The sequence below is a fragment of the Salvelinus fontinalis genome, chromosome 17 (genome assembly GCF_029448725.1).
Source record: "Salvelinus fontinalis isolate EN_2023a chromosome 17, ASM2944872v1, whole genome shotgun sequence".
NCBI lineage: Eukaryota > Metazoa > Chordata > Actinopteri > Salmoniformes > Salmonidae > Salvelinus > Salvelinus fontinalis.
The window spans coordinates 10,037,051-10,056,933 of NC_074681.1; the positions used below are offsets into that span (position 1 = coordinate 10,037,051).

The 19,883-nt window shown below is 45.9% G+C and overlaps 1 protein-coding gene across 2 annotated transcripts; it reads left to right on the plus strand.

Moving 5' to 3' along the window:
* Nucleotides 1-3,110: 3,110 nt before the first annotated feature.
* Nucleotides 3,111-19,873, plus strand: rgs20 (regulator of G protein signaling 20). 2 transcript variants are annotated; one of them, XM_055866082.1, is made up of 4 exons: nt 3,111-3,334; nt 14,593-14,670; nt 19,371-19,608; nt 19,684-19,873. In XM_055866082.1, exons 1-4 carry the CDS (start codon nt 3,123-3,125, stop codon nt 19,870-19,872), a joined length of 717 nt encoding a protein of 238 aa, XP_055722057.1. In that variant the 5' UTR covers nt 3,111-3,122; the 3' UTR covers nt 19,873. The 2 variants fall into 2 exon arrangements, with proteins under 2 accessions (XP_055722057.1, XP_055722058.1); XM_055866083.1 differs by having other exon boundaries at nt 19,374-19,608.
* Nucleotides 19,874-19,883: the final 10 nt, after the last annotated feature.

Sequence of the window (19,883 nt, forward strand, 5' to 3'; positions counted from 1 at the left end):
GATTTTTTCTTTGGACACAAATGTTCTTGCAACGTTCCAATGAAACATGTCTAGAACGTTAATATATTAGGTTCTGAGAACATGGTAACTACGTTCTGGGTAAGTTCTACTCGATATTAAGGGAGTCTCTTGAAAACATTCCATGCACATCACAGGAACATTCATCTGAAAACCTTAGTTTATGACCTCATACAAGACAATATCCAAAGGAAAGTGTATTATTAATATCATGACTTTGGCATCCTATTTATAGGGCGAATGATAACTACTTATAAGCTTCCAAAGATTCAATCAACCGTGGATGAATGATAGTATATCTAGCTTCACGTTGAAATGGTGGTGTTGGGCAAATCACATGTCAATGTAGCCTACATAAACCCAACCTCACTGAATTTACTTTCACATACAGCCTGTGTAAGAAAAGTTAAGTTCCTTTCAACTATTCACCGTTATTTAGGTAGTCTACACAAATGGAGGCTGACCAATGTCTAAATGTTTTGGCGTGATAGCTCAGCTGAAACGGACACAGCTTGTTTACAAATCCAAGCAGGGTCTGTAGAGGTAGGCATCTGGGTGGCAGACTTCTCAGTGAAGTGCATTACCCCTCATATAGCATTAGGAGTCACCTTTCAGAAAGGACTGTGGCTTCTTAATTTACTCCACAGTAAAACGAGTCCTACATCGACATAACCTGAAAGGCCGCTCAGCAAGGAAGAAGCCACTGCTCCAAAACCGCCATAAAAAATGCCTGAATACGGTTTACACATAGGGACAAAGTTTGTATTTTTGGAGAAATGTTCTCTGGTCTAAAGAAACAAAAAAAGAACTGTTTGGCCATAATGACCATCGTTATGTTTGGAGGAAAAAGGGGGGGGGTTGCAAGCCGAAGAACACCATCCCAACCGTGAAGCACGGGGGTGGCAGCATCATGTTGTGGGGGTGCTTTGCTGCAGGAGGGCCTGGTGCACTTCACAAAATAGATGGCATCATGAGGGAGGAAAATTATGTGGATGTATTGAAGCAACATCTCAAGACATCAGTCAGGAAGTTAAAGCTTAGTCGCAAATGGGTCTTCCAAATGGACAATGACCCCAAGCAAACTTCCACAGTTGTGGCAAAATGGCTTAAGAACAACAAAGTCAAGGTATTGGAGTGGCCATCACAAAGCCCTGACCTCAATCCTATAGAATATCTGTGGGCAGAACTGAAAAAGCGTGTGCGAGCAAGGAGGCCTACAAACCTCACTCCGTTACACCAGCTCTGTCAGGAGGAAAGGGCCAAAATTCACCAAACTTATTGTGGGAAGCTTGTGGAATGCTACCCGAAACGTTTGACCAAAATTAAACAATTTAAAGGCAATGCTACCAAATACTAATTGAGTGTATGTAAACTTCTGACCCACTGGGAATGTGATGAAAGAAATAAAGGCTGAAATAAATCATTTTCTCTACTATTATTCTGACATTTCACATTCTTAAAATAAAGTGGTGATCCTAACTGACTTCAGACAGGTAATTTGTACTAGGATTAAATGTCAGGAATTGTGAAAAACTGAGTTGAAATGTATTTGACTAAGATGTATGTAAACTTCCGACTTCAACTGTACATAGGTTAAGTCAAAGTACATACAGTTCTTTCAGGAAGTATTCAAACCCCTTGACTTAGTCCACATTTTGTTGTGTTACAGCCTTTATTCAAAATGTATTAAACATTTGTTTTCCCTCACCCATCTATACACAATATTTCTGTGTCCCTCCAGCCCATGGGATCTAACCCTCTGTATCTCTGTGTCCCTCCAGCCCATGGGATCTAACCCTCTGTATCTCTGTGTCCCTCCAGCCTATGGGATCTAACCGTCTGTATCTCTGTGTCCCTCCAGCCCATGGGATCTAACCCTCTGTATCTCTGTGTCCCTCCAGCCCATGGGATCTAACCCTCTGTATCTCTGTGTCCCTCCAGCCCATGGGATCTAACCCTCTGTATCTCTGTGTCCCTCCAGCCCATGGGATCTAACCGTCTGTATCTCTGTGTCCCTCCAGCCCATGGGATCTAACCGTCTGTATCTCTGTGTCCCTCCAGCCCATGGGATCTAACCGTCTGTATCTCTGTGTCCCTCCAGCCCATGGGATCTAACCGTCTGTATCTCTGTGTCCCTCCAGCCCATGGGATCTAACCCTCTGTATCTCTGTGTCCCTCCAGCCCATGGGATCTAACCCTCTGTATCTCTGTGTCCCTCCAGCCCATGGGATCTAACCCTCTGTATCTCTGTGTCCCTCCAGCCCATGGGATCTAACCCTCTGTATCTCTGTGTCCCTCCAGCCCATGGGATCTAACCCTCTGTATCTCTGTGTCCCTCCAGCCCATGGGATCTAACCCTCTGTATCTCTGTGTCCCTCCAGCCCATGGGATCTAACCCTCTGTATCTCTGTGTCCCTCCAGCCCATGGGATCTAACCCTCTGTATCTCTGTGTCCCTCCAGCCCATGGGATCTAACCGTCTGTATCTCTGTGTCCCTCCAGCCCATGGGATCTAACCGTCTGTATCTCTGTGTCCCTCCAGCCCATGGGATCTAACCCTCTGTATCTCTGTGTCCCTCCAGCCCATGGGATCTAACCCTCTGTATCTCTGTGTCCCTCCAGCCCATGGGATCTAACCGTCTGTATCTCTGTGTCCCTCCAGCCCATGGGATCTAACCCTCTGTATCTCTGTGTCCCTCCAGCCCATGGGATCTAACCCTCTGTATATCTGTGTCCCTCCAGCCCATGGGATCTAACCGTCTGTATCTCTGTGTCCCTCCAGCCCATGGGATCTAACCGTCTGTATCTCTGTGTCCCTCCAGCCCATGGGATCTAACCCTCTGTATCTCTGTGTCCCTCCAGCCCATGGGATCTAACCGTCTGTATCTCTGTGTCCCTCCAGCCCATGGGATCTAACCCTCTGTATCTCTGTGTCCCTCCAGCCCATGGGATCTAACCCTCTGTATCTCTGTGTCCCTCCAGCCCATGGGATCTAACCGTCTGTATCTCTGTGTCCCTCCAGCCCATGGGATCTAACCCTCTGTATCTCTGTGTCCCTCCAGCCCATGGGATCTAACCGTCTGTATCTCTGTGTCCCTCCAGCCCATGGGATCAGAGCGTATGGAGATGCGAAAGCGGCAGATGTCGGTGCAGCAGGAGTCGATGGCGGGTGGCACGGCACCCACCCAGCAGGACCAGAGCCAGAACCAGGTGAACCAGAGCCAGGGGAACCAGAACCAGGGGAACCAGAACCAGGGGAACCAAAGGGGGAACAACGCCTGTTGCTTCTGCTGGTGCTGCTGCTGTAGCTGTTCCTGGTACGAACAGTATGGATTCATCCCAAACAGCACCCTAGTTCCGTTATAGTGCACTACTTTTGATTAAAATCCTATGAGGAATAGGGTACCATTTGGGATGCAGTCTCTGTCATGCCCTTCTAGTAGTGTATCACACACCCAGCATGGCTCCACACAGCACCATTCATCACACAGCACCCTACAGTGCATCACCCTACAGTACATCACCCTACAGTACATCACCCTACAGTACATCACCCTACAGTACATCACCCTACACCACACATCACCCTACAGTACATCACCCTACACCACACATCACCCTACAGTACATCACCCTACACCACACATCACCCTACAGTACATCACCCCACACCACACATCACCCTACATCACATATCACCCTACAGTACATCACCCTACATGACACATCACCCTACAGTACATCACCCTACATCACACAACACCCTATAGTACATCACCCTAAAGTACATCACCCTACATCACACATCACCCTACAGTACATCACCCTACAGTACATCACCCTACAGTACATCACCCTACATCACACATCACCCTACAGTACATCACCCTACAGTACATCACCCTACAGTACATCACCCTACATCACACATCACCCTACAGTACATCACCCTACAGTACATCACCCTACAGTACATCACCCTACAGCACACATCACCCTACAGTACATCACCCTACATCACACATCACCCTACATCACACATCACCCTACAGTACATCACCCTACATCACACATCACCCTACAGTACATCACCCTACAGTACAGCACCCTACAGTGCATCACCCTACAGTACATCACCCTACAGTACATCACCCTACAGTACATCACCCTACATCACACATCACCCTACAGTACATCACCCTACAGTACATCACCCTACACCACACATCACCCTACAGTACATCACCCTACACCACACATCACCCTACAGTACATCACCCCACACCACACATCACCCTACATCACATATCACCCTACAGTACATCACCCTACATGACACATCACCCTACAGTACATCACCCTACATCACACAACACCCTATAGTACATCACCCTACAGTACATCACCCTACATCACACATCACCCTACAGTACATCACCCTACAGTACATCACCCTACAGTACATCACCCTACAGTACATCACCCTACAGTACATCACCCTACAGTACATCACCCTACATCACACATCACCCTACAGTACATCACCCTACATCACACATCACCCTACAGTACATCACCCTACAGTACATCACCCGTACAGTACATCACCCTACAGCACACATCACCCTACAGTACATCACCCTACATCACACATCACCCTACATCACACATCACCCTACAGTACATCACCCTACATCACACATCACCCTACAGTACATCACCCTACAGTACATCACCCTACAGTACATCACCCTACATCACACATCACCCTACAGTACATCACCCTACAGCACATCACCCTACAGTACATCACCCTACAGTACATCACCCCACATCACACATCACCCTACATCACACAGCACCCTTCAGTACATCACCCTACAGTGCATCACCCTACAGTACATCACCCTACAGTACATCACCCCACATCACACATCACCCTACATCACACATCACCCTACAGTACATCACCCTACAGTACATCACCCTACATCACACATCACCCTACATCACACATAACCCTACAGTACATCACCCTACAGTACATCACCCTACAGTACATCACCCTACAGTACATCACCCCACAGTACATCACCCTTCATCACACAGCACCCTACAGTACATCACCCTACAGTACATCACCCTACAGTACATCACCCTACATCACACATCACCCTACATCACACATAACCCTACAGTACATCACCCTACAGTACATCACCCTTCAGTACATCACCCTACAGTACATCACCCTACAGTACATCACCCTACAGTACATCACCCTACACCACACATCATCCTACAGTACATCACCCTACAGTACATCACCCTACAGTACATCACCCTACATCACTCAGCACCCTACAGTACATCACCCTACATCACACATCACCCTACAGTACATCACTCTACATCACACATCACCCTACAGTACATCACCCTACAGTACATCACCCTACAGTACATAACCCTACAGTACATCACCTTACAGTACATCACCCTACATCACACATCACCCTACAGTACATCACCCTACAGTACATCACCCTACATCACACATCACCCTACAGTACCTCACCCTACAGTACCTCACCCTACATCACACATCACCCTACAGTACATCACCCTACATTACATCACCCTACATCACACATCACCCTACAGTACATCACTCTACATCACACATCACCCTACAGTACATCACCCTACAGTACATCCCCCTACAGAACATAACCCTACAGTACATCACCCTACAGTACATCACCCTTCATCACACAGCACCCTACAGTACATCACCCTACAGTACATCACCCTACAGTACATCACCCTACAGTACATCACCCTACATCACACAGCACCCTTCAGTACATCACCCTACAGTACATCCCCCTACATCACACATCACCCTACAGTACATCACCCTACATCACACATCACCCTACAGTACATCACCCTACAGTACATCACCCTACAGTACATCACCCTACAGTACATCACCCTTCATCACACAGCACCCTACAGTACATCACCCTACAGTACATCACCCTACAGTACATCACCCTACAGTACATCACCCTACAGTACATCACCCTACAGTACATCCCCCTACATCACACATCACCCTACAGTACATCACTCTACATCACACATCACCCTACAGTACATAACCCTACAGTACATCACCCTACAGTACATCACCCTACAGAACATAACCCTACAGTACATCACCCTACAGTACATCACCCTTCATCACACAGCACCCTACAGTACATCACCCTACAGTACATCACCCTACAGTACATCACCCTTCATCACACATCACCCTAAAGTACATCACCCTACATCACACATCACCATACAGTACATCATCCTACATCACACATCACCCTACAGTACATCACCCTACAGTACATCCCCCTACATCACACATCACCCTACAGTACATCACCCTACATCACACATCACCCTACAGTACATCACCCTACAGTACATCACCCTACAGCACATCACCCTACAGTACATCACCCTACAGTACATCACCCTACATCACACATCACCCTACAGTACATCACCCTACATCACACATCACCATACATCACACATCACCCTACAGTACATCACCCTACAGTACATCACTCTACAGTACATCACCCTACATCACACATCACCCTACAGTACATCACCCTACATCACACATCACCCTACATCACACAGCACCCTTCAGTACATCACCCTACAGTACATCACCCCACATCACACATCACCCTACATCACACATCACCCTACAGTACATCACCCTACATCACACATCACCCTACATCACACATAACCCTACAGTACATCACCCTACAGTACATCACCCTACATCACACATCACCCTACAGTACATCACCCTACAGTACATCACCCTACAGTACATCACTCAGCACCCTACAGTACATCACCCTACATCACACATCACCCTACAGTACATCACTCTACATCACACATCACCCTACAGTACATCACCCTACAGTACATCACCCTACAGTACATCACCCTACAGTACATAACCCTACAGTACATCACCCTACAGTACATCACCCTACATCACACATCACCCTACAGTACATCACCCTACAGTACATCACCCTACATCACACATCACCCTACAGTACATCACCCTACAGTACATCACCCTACAGTACCTCACCCTACATCACACATCACCCTACATCACACATCACCCTACAGTATATCACCCTTCATCACACAGCACCCTTCAGTACATCACCCTACAGTACATCACCCTACATCACACATCACCCTACAGTACATCACCCTACAGTACATCAACCTACAGTACATCACCCTACATCACACATCACCCTACAGTACATCACCCTACATCACACATCACCCTACAGTACATCACCCTACAGTACATCACCCTACATTACATCACCCTACATCACACATCACCCTACAGTACATCACCCTACATCACACATCACCCTACAGTACATCACCCTACATCACACATCACCCTACAGTACATCACCCTACATCACACATCACCCTACAGTACATCACCCTACAGTACATCCCCCTACATCACACATCACCCTACAGTACATCACCCTACATCACACATCACCCTACAGTACATCACCCTACATCACACATCACCCTACAGTACATCACCCTACATCACTCAGCACCCTACAGTACATCACCCTACATCACACATCACCCTACAGTACATCACCCTACACCACACATTACCCTACAGTACATCACCCTACATCACTCAGCACCCTACAGTACATCACCCTACATCATACATCACCCTACAGTACATCACCCTACATCACACATCACCCTACAGTACATCACCCTACAGTACATCACCCTACAGTACATCACCCTACAGTACATCACCCTACAGTATATCACCCTACATCACACATCACCCTACAGTACATCACCTTACATCACACATCACCCTACAGTACATCACCCTACAGTACATCACCCTACAGTACATCACCCTACATCACACATCACCCTACATCACACATCACCCTACAGTACATCACCCTACATCACACATCACCCTACATCACACAGCACCCTTCAGTACATCACCCTACAGTACATCACCCCACATCACACATCACCCTACATCACACATCACCCTACAGTACATCACCCTACAGTACATCACCCTACAGTACATCACCCTACATCACACATCACCCTACATCACACATAACCCTACAGTACATCACCCTACAGTACATCACCCCACATCACACATCACCCTACATCACACACCACCCTACAGTACATCACCCTACATCACACATCACCCTAATGTACATCACCCTACAGTACATCACCCTACAGTACATCACCCTACAGTACATCACCCTACAGTACATCACCCTACATCACACATCACCCTACAGTACATCACCCTACAGTACATCACCCTACAGTACATCACCCTACAGTACATCACCCTACATCACTCAGCACCCTACAGTACATCACCCTACATAACACATCACCCTACAGTACATCACTCTACATCACACATCACCCTACAGTACATCACCCTACAGTACATCACCCTACAGTACATCACCCTACAGTACATAACCCTACAGTACATCACCCTACAGTACATCATCCTACATCACACATCACCCTACAGTACATCACCCTACAGTACATCACCCTACATCACACATCACCCTACAGTACATCACCCTACAGTACATCACCCTACAGTACCTCACCCTACATCACACATCACCCTACATCACACATCACCCTACAGTACATCACCCTTCATCACACAGCACCCTTCAGTACATCACCCTACAGTACATCACCCTACATCACACATCACCCTACAGTACATCACCCTACAGTACATCAACCTACAGTACATCACCCTACATCACACATCACCCTACAGTACATCACCCTACATCACACATCACCCTACAGTACATCACCCTACAGTACATCACCCTACATTACATCACCCTACATCACACATCACCCTACAGTACATCACCCTACATCACACATCACCCTACAGTACATCACCCTACATCACACATCACCCTACAGTACATCACCCTACATCACACATAACCCTACAGTACATCACCCTACAGTACATCACCCTACATCACACATCACCCTACAGTACATCACCCTACATCACACATCACCCTACAGTACATCACCCTACATCACACATCACCCTACAGTACATCACCCTACATCACTCAGCACCCTACAGTACATCACCCTACATCACACATCACCCTACAGTACATCACCCTACACCACACATTACCCTACAGGACATCACCCTACATCACTCAGCACCCTACAGTACATCACCCTACATCATACATCACCCTACAGTACATCACCCTACATCACACATCACCCTACAGTACATCACCCTACAAAACACATCACCCTACAGTACATCACCCTACATCACACATCACCCTACATCACACATCACCCTACAGTACATCACCCTACAGTACATCACCCTACAATACATCACCCTACAGTACATCACCCTACATCACCCTATATTACACTACAGTACATCACCCTATATTACACTACAGTACATCACCCTACAGTACATCACCCTACATCACACATCACCCTACAGTACATCACCCTACAGTACATCACCCTACATCACACATCACCCTACAGTACATCACCCTACAGTACATCACCCTACAGTACATCAACCTACTGTACATCACCCTACAGTACATCACACTACATCACACATCACCCTACAGTACATCACCCTACAGTACATCACCCTACAGTACATCACCCTACATCACACATCACCCTACAGTACATCACCCTACAGTACATCACCTTACAGTACATCACCCTACATCACACAACACCCTACAGTACATCACCCTACAGTACATCACCCTACATCACACATCACCCTACAGTACATCACCCTACAGTACATCACCCTACAGTACATCACCCTACAGTACATCACCCTACATCACACATCACCCTACATGACACAACACCCTACAGCACATCACCCTACATCACACATCACCCTACAGTACATCACCCTACAGTACATCACCCTACAGTACATCACCCTACAGTACATCACCCTACATCACACATCACCCTACAGTACATCACCCTACAGTACATCACCCTACAGTACATCACCCTACAGTACATCACCCTATAGTACACTAAAGTACATCACCCTATAGTACACTACAGTACATCACCCTATAGTACACTACAGTACATCACCCTATAGTACACTACAGTACATCACCCTATAGTACACTACAGTACATCACCCTACAGTACATCACCCTATAGTACACTACAGTACATCACCCTATAGTACACTACAGTACATCACCCTATAGTACACTACAGTACATCACCCTACAGTACACTACAGTACATCACCCTATAGTACACTACAGTACATCACCCTATAGTACACTACAGTACATCACCCTATAGTACACTACAGTACATCACCCTATAGTACATCACCCTATAGTACACTACAGTACATCACCCTATAGTACACTACAGTACATCACCCTATAGTACACTACAGTACATCACCCTATAGTACCCTACAGTACATCACCCTATAGTACACTACAGTACATCACCCTATAGTACACTACAGTACATCACCCTACAGTACATCACCCTATAGTACACTACAGTACATCACCCTATAGTACCCTACAGTACATCACCCTATAGTACACTACAGTACATCACCCTATAGTACACTACAGTACATCACCCTATAGTACACTACAGTACATCACCCTATAGTACACTACAGTACATCACCCTATAGTACACTACAGTACATCACCCTATAGTACACTACAGTACATCACCCTACAGTACACTACAGTACATCACCCTATAGTACACTACAGTACATCACCCTACAGTACACTACAGTACATCACCCTATAGTACACTACAGTACATCACCCTATAGTACACTACAGTACATCACCCTATAGTACACTACAGTACATCACCCTATAGTACACTACAGTACATCACCCTATAGTACACTACAGTACATCACCCTATGGTACACTACAGTACATCACCCTATAGTACACTACAGTACATCACCCTACATCACACATCACCCTGCAGTACATCACCCTATAGTAAACTACAGTACATCACCCTACATCACACATCACCCTACAGTACATCACCCTACAGTACACTATAGTACATCACCCTATAGTACACTACAGTACATCACCCTATAGTACATCACCCTATAGTACACTACAGTACATCACCCTACAGTACATCACCCTACAGTACACTACAGTACATCACCCTACAGTACATCACCCTATAGTACACTACAGTACATCACCCTATAGTACACTACAGTACATCACCCTACATCACACATCACCCTACAGTACATCACCCTATAGTACACTACAGTACATCACCCTACATCACACATCACCCTACAGTACATCACCCTATAGTACACTACAGTACATCACCCTACAGTACATCACCCTACAGTACACTACAGTACATCACCCTATAGTACACTACAGTACATCACCCTATAGTACACTACAGTACATCACCCTATAGTACACTACAGTACATCACCCTATAGTACACTACAGTATATCACCCTATAGTACCCTACAGTACATCACCCTATAGTACACTACAGTACATCACCCTATAGTACACTACATTACATCACCCTATAGTACACTACAGTACATCACCCTATAGTACACTACAGTACATCACCCTATAGTACACTACAGTACATCACCCTATAGTACATCACCCTATAGTACACTACAGTACATCACCCTATAGTACATCACCTATAGTACACTACAGTACATCACCCTATAGTACACTACAGTACATCACCCTATAGTACACTACAGTACATCACCCTATAGTACACTACAGTACATCACCCTATAGTACACTACAGTACATCACCCTATAGTACACTATAGTACATCACCCTATAGTACACTACAGTACATCACCCTACAGTACACTACAGTACATCACCCTATAGTACACTACAGTACATCACCCTATAGTACACTACAGTACATCACCCTACAGTACACTACAGTACATCACCCTATAGTACACTACAGTACATCACCCTACAGTACACTACAGTACATCACCCTATAGTACACTACAGTACATCACCCTATAGTACACTACAGTACATCACCCTATAGTACACTACAGTACATCACCCTATAGTACACTACAGTACATCACCCTATAGTACACTACAGTACATCATCCTATAGTACACTACAGTACATCACCCTACAGTACATCACCCTATAGTACACTACAGTACATCACCCTATAGTACACTACAGTACATCACCCTACATCACACATCACCCTATAGTACACTACAGTACATCACCCTACATCACACAACACCCTACAGTACATCACCCTATAGTAAACTACAGTACATCACCCTACAGTACATCACCCTATAGTACACTACAGTACATCACCCTATAGTACACTACAGTACATCACCCTATAGTACCCTACAGTACATCACCCTACAGTACACTACAGTACATCACCCTACAGTACATCACCCTATAGTACACTACAGTACATCACCCTATAGTACACTATAGTACATCACCCTATAGTACACTACAGTACATCACCCTACAGTACATCACCCTACAGTACACTACAGTACATCACCCTATAGTACATCACCCTATAGTACACTACAGTACATCACCCTACAGTACATCACCCTATAGTACACTACAGTACATCACCCTATAGTACACTACAGTACATCACCCTATAGTACACTACAGTACATCACCCTATAGTACACTACAGTACATCACCCTATAGTACACTACAGTACATCACCATATAGTACACTACAGTACATCACCCTATAGTACACTACAGTACATCACCCTATAGTACAGTACAGTACATCACCCTACAGTACACTACAGTACATCACCCTATAGTACACTACAGTACATCACCCTATAGTACAGTACAGTACATCACCCTATAGTACACTACAGTACATCACCCTATAGTACACTACAGTACATCACCCTATAGTACATCACCCTATAGTACACTACAGTACATCACCCTATAGTACACTACAGTACATCACCCTATAGTACAGTACAGTACATCACCCTATAGTACACTACAGTACATCACCATATAGTACACTACAGTACATCACCCTATAGTACACTACAGTACATCACCATATAGTACACTACAGTACATCACCCTATAGTACAGTACAGTACATCACCCTATAGTACACTACAGTACATCACCCTATAGTACACTACAGTACATCACCCTACAGTACATCACCCTATAGTACACTACAGTACATCACCCTATAGTACACTACAGTACATCACCCTATAGTACACTACAGTACATCACCCTATAGTACACTACAGTACATCACCATATAGTACATCACCCTATAGTACACTACAGTACATCACCCTACAGTACACTACAGTACATCACCCTATAGTACACTACAGTATATCACCCTATAGTACACTACAGTACATCACCCTATAGTACACTACAGTACATCACCATATAGTACACTACAGTACATCACCCTATAGTACACTACAGTACATCACCCTATAGTACACTACAGTACATCACCCTATAGTACACTACAGTACATCACCCTATAGTACACTACAGTACATCACCCTATAGTACACTACAGTACATCACCCTATAGTACACTACAGTACATCACCCTATAGTACACTACAGTACATCACCCTATAGTACACTACAGTACATCACCCTATAGTACACTACAGTACATCACCCTACAGTACATCACCCTATAGTACACTACAGTACATCACCCTATAGTACACTACAGTACATCACCCTATAGTACACTACAGTATATCACCCTATAGTACACTACAGTACATCACCCTATAGTACACTACAGTACATCACCCTATAGTACACTACAGTACATCACCCTATAGTACACTACAGTACATCACCCTATAGTACACTACAGTACATCACCCTATAGTACACTACAGTACATCACCCTATAGTACACTATAGTACATCACCCTATAGTACACTACAGTACATCACCCTATAGTACACTACAGTACATCACCATATAGTACACTACAGTACATCACCCTATAGTACACTACAGTACATCACCATATAGTGCACTACAGTACATCACCCTATAGTACACTACAGTACATCACCCTATAGTACAGTACAGTACATCACCATATAGTACATCATCACACAGTTGACTCTATGTGCATCACTATGAGGTTGATAGGGTCAGTGAATATATGTCCTGACTGGTACATAATTTATATTCACTACTAGATGTAGGGTTAGGGTAAGTCTGATCTCTGTCTTGATGCCCATCGTCCTGTAGGAACGAGGAGCGTAAGGAGAGGAACCGGCGGGCGTCCTACGACCTCAAGGCTGAGGGGACTGCCGACTGCGAAGACAGGTTAGTCACAGCAGTATTTCTGTGTAGAGAATGTGAAAGATGAGTTCTGTTGAGTTGCTCACCTCCAGTCCAAGTTTGTAGCCCTGCATTAGTACATTGGATAACTGATCAAGGGCTTAATTGTTAGCACTGTGTTAGTGCCTTACCTGGTGTTGGTGAAGCTGTGTTAGTGCAATACCTAGTGTTGGTGAAGCTGTGTTAGTGCCTTACCTGGTGTTGGTGAAACTGTGTTAGTGCCATACCTGGTGTTGGTGAAACTGTGTTGGTGAAACTGTGTTAGTGCCATACCTGGTGTTGGTGAAACTGTGTTGGTGAAACTGTGTTAGTGCCATACCTGGTGTTGGTGAAACTGTGTTAGTGCCATACCTGGTGTTGGTGAAACTGTGTTAGTGCCCTACCTGGTGTTGGTGAAACTGTGTTACTGCCATACCTGGTGTTGGTGAAGCTGTGTTAGTGCAATACCTGGTGTTGGTGAAACTGTGTTAGTGCCTTACCTGGTGTTGGTGAAACTGTGTTAGTGCCATACCTGGTGTTGGTGAAACTGTGTTAGTGCCTTACCTGGTGTTGGTGAAGCTGTGTTGGTGAAACTGTGTTAGTGCCATACCTGGTGTTGGTGAAACTGTGTTAGTGCCATACCTGGTGTTGGTGAAACTGTGTTAGTGAAACTGTGTTACTGCCATACCTGGTGTTGGTGAAGCTGTGTTGGTGAAACTGTGTTAGTGCCATACCTGGTGTTGGTGAAGCTGTGTTAGTTCCCTACCTGGTGTTGGTGAAACTGTGTTAGTGCCTTACCTGGTGTTGGTGAAGCTGTGTTGGTGAAACTGTGTTAGTGCCATACCTGGTGTTGGTGAAGCTGTGTTGGTGAAACTGTGTTAGTGTCCTACCTGGTGTTGGTGAAGCTGTGTTGGTGAAACTGTGTTAGTGCCATACCTGGTGTTGGTGAAGCTGTGTTGGTGAAACTGTGTTAGTGCCATACCTGGTGTTGGTGAAACTGTGTTGGTGAAACTGTGTTAGTGCCTTACCTGGTGTTGGTGAAGCTGTGTTGGTGAAACTGTGTTTGTGCCATACCTGGTGTTGGTGAAGCTGTGTTGGTGAAACTGTGTTAGTGCCCTACCTGGTGTTGGTGAAGCTGTGTTGGTGAAACTGTGTTAGTGCCATACCTGGTGTTGGTGAAGCTGTGTTGGTGAAACTGTGTTAGTGCCATACCTGGTGTTGGTGAAACTGTGTTGGTGAAACTGTGTTAGTGCCTTACCTGGTGTTGGTGAAGCTGTGTTGGTGAAACTGTGTTAGTGCCATACCTGGTGTTGGTGAAACTGTGTTAGTGCCATACCTGGTGTTGGTGAAACTGTGTTAGTGAAACTGTGTTAGTGCCATACCTGGTGTTGGTGAAGCTGTGTTGGTGAAACTGTGTTAGTGCCATACCTGGTGTTGGTGAAACTGTGTTGGTGAAACTGTGTTAGTGCCATACCTGGTGTTGGTGAAACTGTGTTAGTGAAACTGTGTTACTGCCATACCTGGTGTTGGTGAAGCTGTGTTGGTGAAACTGTGTTAGTGCCATACCTGGTGTTGGTGAAGCTGTGTTGGTGAAACTGTGTTAGTGCCATACCTGGTGTTGGTGAAGCTGTGTTGGTGAAACTGTGTTAGTGCCATACCTGGTGTTGGTGAAACTGTGTTAGTGCCATACCTGGTGTTGGTGAAACTGTGTTAGTGAAACTGTGTTACTGCCATACCTGGTGTTGGTGAAGCTGTGTTGGTGAAACTGTGTTAGTGCCATACCTGGTGTTGGTGAAACTGTGTTAGTGCCATACCTGGTGTTGGTGAAACTGTGTTAGTGAAACTGTGTTACTGCCATACCTGGTGTTGGTGAAGCTGTGTTGGTGAAACTGTGTTAGTGCCATACCTGGTGTTGGTGAAGCTGTGTTGGTGAAACTGTGTTAGTGCCATACCTGGTGTTGGTGACGCTGTGTTGGTGAAACTGTGTTAGTGCCCTACCTGGTGTCGGTGAAACTGTGTTGGTGAAACTGTGTTACTGCCATACCTGGTGTTGGTGACGCTGTGTTGGTGAAACTGTGTTAGTGCCATACCTGGTGTTGGTGAAACTGTGTTAGTGCCATACCTGGTGTTGGTGAAACTGTGTTAGTGCCATAACTGGTGTTGGTGAAACTGTGTTAGTGCCATACCTGGTGTTGGTGAAGCTGTGTTGGTGAAACTGTGTTAGTGCCATACCTGGTGTTGGTGAAGCTGTGTTAGTGCCTTGCCTGGTGTTGGTGAAACTGTGTTAGTGCCATACCTGGTGTTGGTGAAACTGTGTTAGTGCCTTACCTGGTGTTGGTGAAACAGTGTTAGTGCCATACCTGGTGTTGGTGAAACTGTGTTAGTGCCTTACCTGGTGTTGGTGAAACAGTGTTAGTGCCATACCTGGTGTTGGTGAAACTGTGTTAGTGCCTTACCTGGTGTTGGTGAAACAGTGTTAGTGCCATACCTGGTGTTGGTGAAACAGTGTTAGTGCCATACCTGGTGTTGGTGAAACTGTGTTAGTGCCTTACCTGGTGTTGGTGAAACTGTGTTAGTGCCATACCTGGTGTTGGTGAAACTGTGTTAGTGCCTTACCTGGTGTTGGTGAAGCTGTTTTGGTGAAACTGTGTTAGTGCAATACCTGGTGTTGGTGAAACTGTGTTAGTGCCATACCTGGTGTCGGTGAAACAGTGTTAGTGCCATACCTGGTGTTGGTGAAACAGTGTTAGTGCCATACCTGGTGTTGGTGAAACTGTGTTAGTGCCTTACCTGGTGTTGGTGAAACTGTGTTAGTGCCATACCTGGTGTTGGTGAAACAGTGTTAGTGCCATACCTGGTGTTGGTGAAACTGTGTTAGTGCCTTACCTGGTGTTGGTGAAACTGTGTTAGTGCAATACCTGGTGTTGGTGAAGCTGTGTTAGTTCCCTACCTGGTGTTGGTGAAGCTGTATCAGCACCTGTTAGTCCAGTGTGTTAGTGCCCTACCTGGTGTTGGTGAAACTGTGTTAGTGCCCTACCTGGTGTTGGTGAAGCTGTGTTAGTTCCCTACCTGGTGTGGGTGAAGCTGTATCAGCACCTGTTTGTCCAGTGTGTTAGTGCCCTACCTGGTGTTGGTGAAGCTGTGTTAGTGCCCTACCTGGTGTTGGTGAAACTATGTTGGTGAAACTGTGTTAGTGCCATACCTGGTGTTGGTGAAACTGTGTTGGTGAAACTGTGTTAGTGCCATACCTGGTGTTGGTGAAGCTGTGTTAGTGCCATACCTGGTGTTGGTGAAACTGTGTTAGTGCCTTACCTGGTGTTGGTGAAACTGTGTTAGTGCCATACCTGGTGTTGGTGAAACTGTGTTAGTGCCTTACCTGGTGTTGGTGAAACTGTGTTAGTGCCATACCTGGTGTTGGTGAAACTGTGTTAGTGCCATACCTGGTGTTGGTGAAACTGTGTTAGTGCCATACCTGGTGTTGGTGAAACTGTGTTAGTGCCATACCTGGTGTTGGTGAAACTGTGTTAGTGCCATACCTGGTGTTGGTGACGCTGTGTTGGTGAAACTGTGTTAGTGCCCTACCTGGTGTTGGTGACGCTGTGTTAGTGCCATACCTGGTGTTGGTGAAACTGTGTTAGTGCCTTACCTGGTGTTGGTGAAACTGTGTTAGTGCCCTACCTGGTGTTGGTGACGCTGTGTTGGTGAAACTGTGTTAGTGCCCTACCTGGTGTTGGTGAAACTGTGTTAGTGCCCTACCTGGTGTTGGTGAAACTGTGTTAGTGCCCTACCTGGTGTTGGTGACGCTGTGTTGGTGAAGCTGTGTTAGTGCAATACCTAGTGTTGGTGAAACTGTGTTAGTGCCTTACCTGGTGTTGGTGAAACTGTGTTAGTGCCCTACCTGGTGTTGGTGAAACTGTGTTGGTGAAACTGTGTTAGTGCCATACCTGGTGTTGGTGAAACTGTGTTGGTGAAACTGTGTTAGTGCCCTACCTGGTGTTGGTGAAACAGTGTTAGTGCCATACCTGGTGTTGGTGAAACTGTGTTGGTGAAACTGTGTTAGTGCCATACCTGGTGTTGGTGAAACTGTGTTAGTGAAACTGTGTTAGTGCCATACCTGGTGTTGGTGAAACTGTGTTGGTGAAACTGTGTTAGTGCCATACCTGGTGTTGGTGAAACTGTGTTAGTGCCCTACCTGGTGTTGGTGAAACTGTGTTAGTGCCATACCTGGTGTTGGTGAAGCTGTGTTAGTGCAATACCTGGTGTTGGTGAAACTGTGTTAGTGCCATACCTGGTGTTGGTGAAACTGTGTTAGTGCCATACCTGGTGTTGGTGAAGCTGTGTTAGTGCAATACCTGGTGTTGGTGAAACTGTGTTAGTGCAATACCTGGTGTTGGTGAAGCTGTGTTAGTGCAATACCTGGTGTTGGTGAAACTGTGTTAGTGCAATACCTGGTGTTGGTGAAACTGTGTTAGTGCAATACCTGGTGTTGGTGAAGCTGTGTTAGTGCAATACCTGGTGTTGGTGAAACTGTCTTAGTGCCATACCTGGTGTTGGTGAAACTGTGTTAGTGCCATACCTGGTGTTGGTGAAACTGTGTTGGTGAAACTGTGTTAGTGCCCTACCTGGTGTTGGTGAAGCTGTATCAGCCCCTGTTAGTCCAGTGTGTTATTGCCCGCTGTTGTTCTCTGATTGGTTTGTGTTCTCAGCAGCCCGCCTCCCACTCTGGAGGAGGTCCGTTCCTGGGCCCAGTCGTTTGACCGACTGATGTCGTGCGCTGCTGGCCGAGTGGCATTTAGGTTGTTCCTGTGTACAGAGTTCAGTGAGGAGAACATGTTGTTCTGGCTGGCTTGTGAGGAGTTCACCAAGGAAACCAACAAGACCTCCATTGAGGAGAAGGCACGGCTCATCTACGAGGACTACATCTCCATCCTCTCACCCAAAGAGGTGAGTGAGACTTCTCCTCCTTCTTCTTCATGTGATATTATATGTATCTAGTCTCTCCATGCTGTGTTTCCCCAGGTGAGTCTGGACTCCCGTGTTCGGGAGGTGATCAACAAGAACATGTTGGAGCCGTCGTCCCAGACCTTCGTTGATGCTCAGGTGCAGATCTACACGCTGATGCAAAGAGACTCCTACCCCCGATACATGAACTCACACGCCTACAAGAACCTGCTCAACTCCCTCTCAGAGCAGGCCCCCGAGTCCTAACTCAGCCCTCT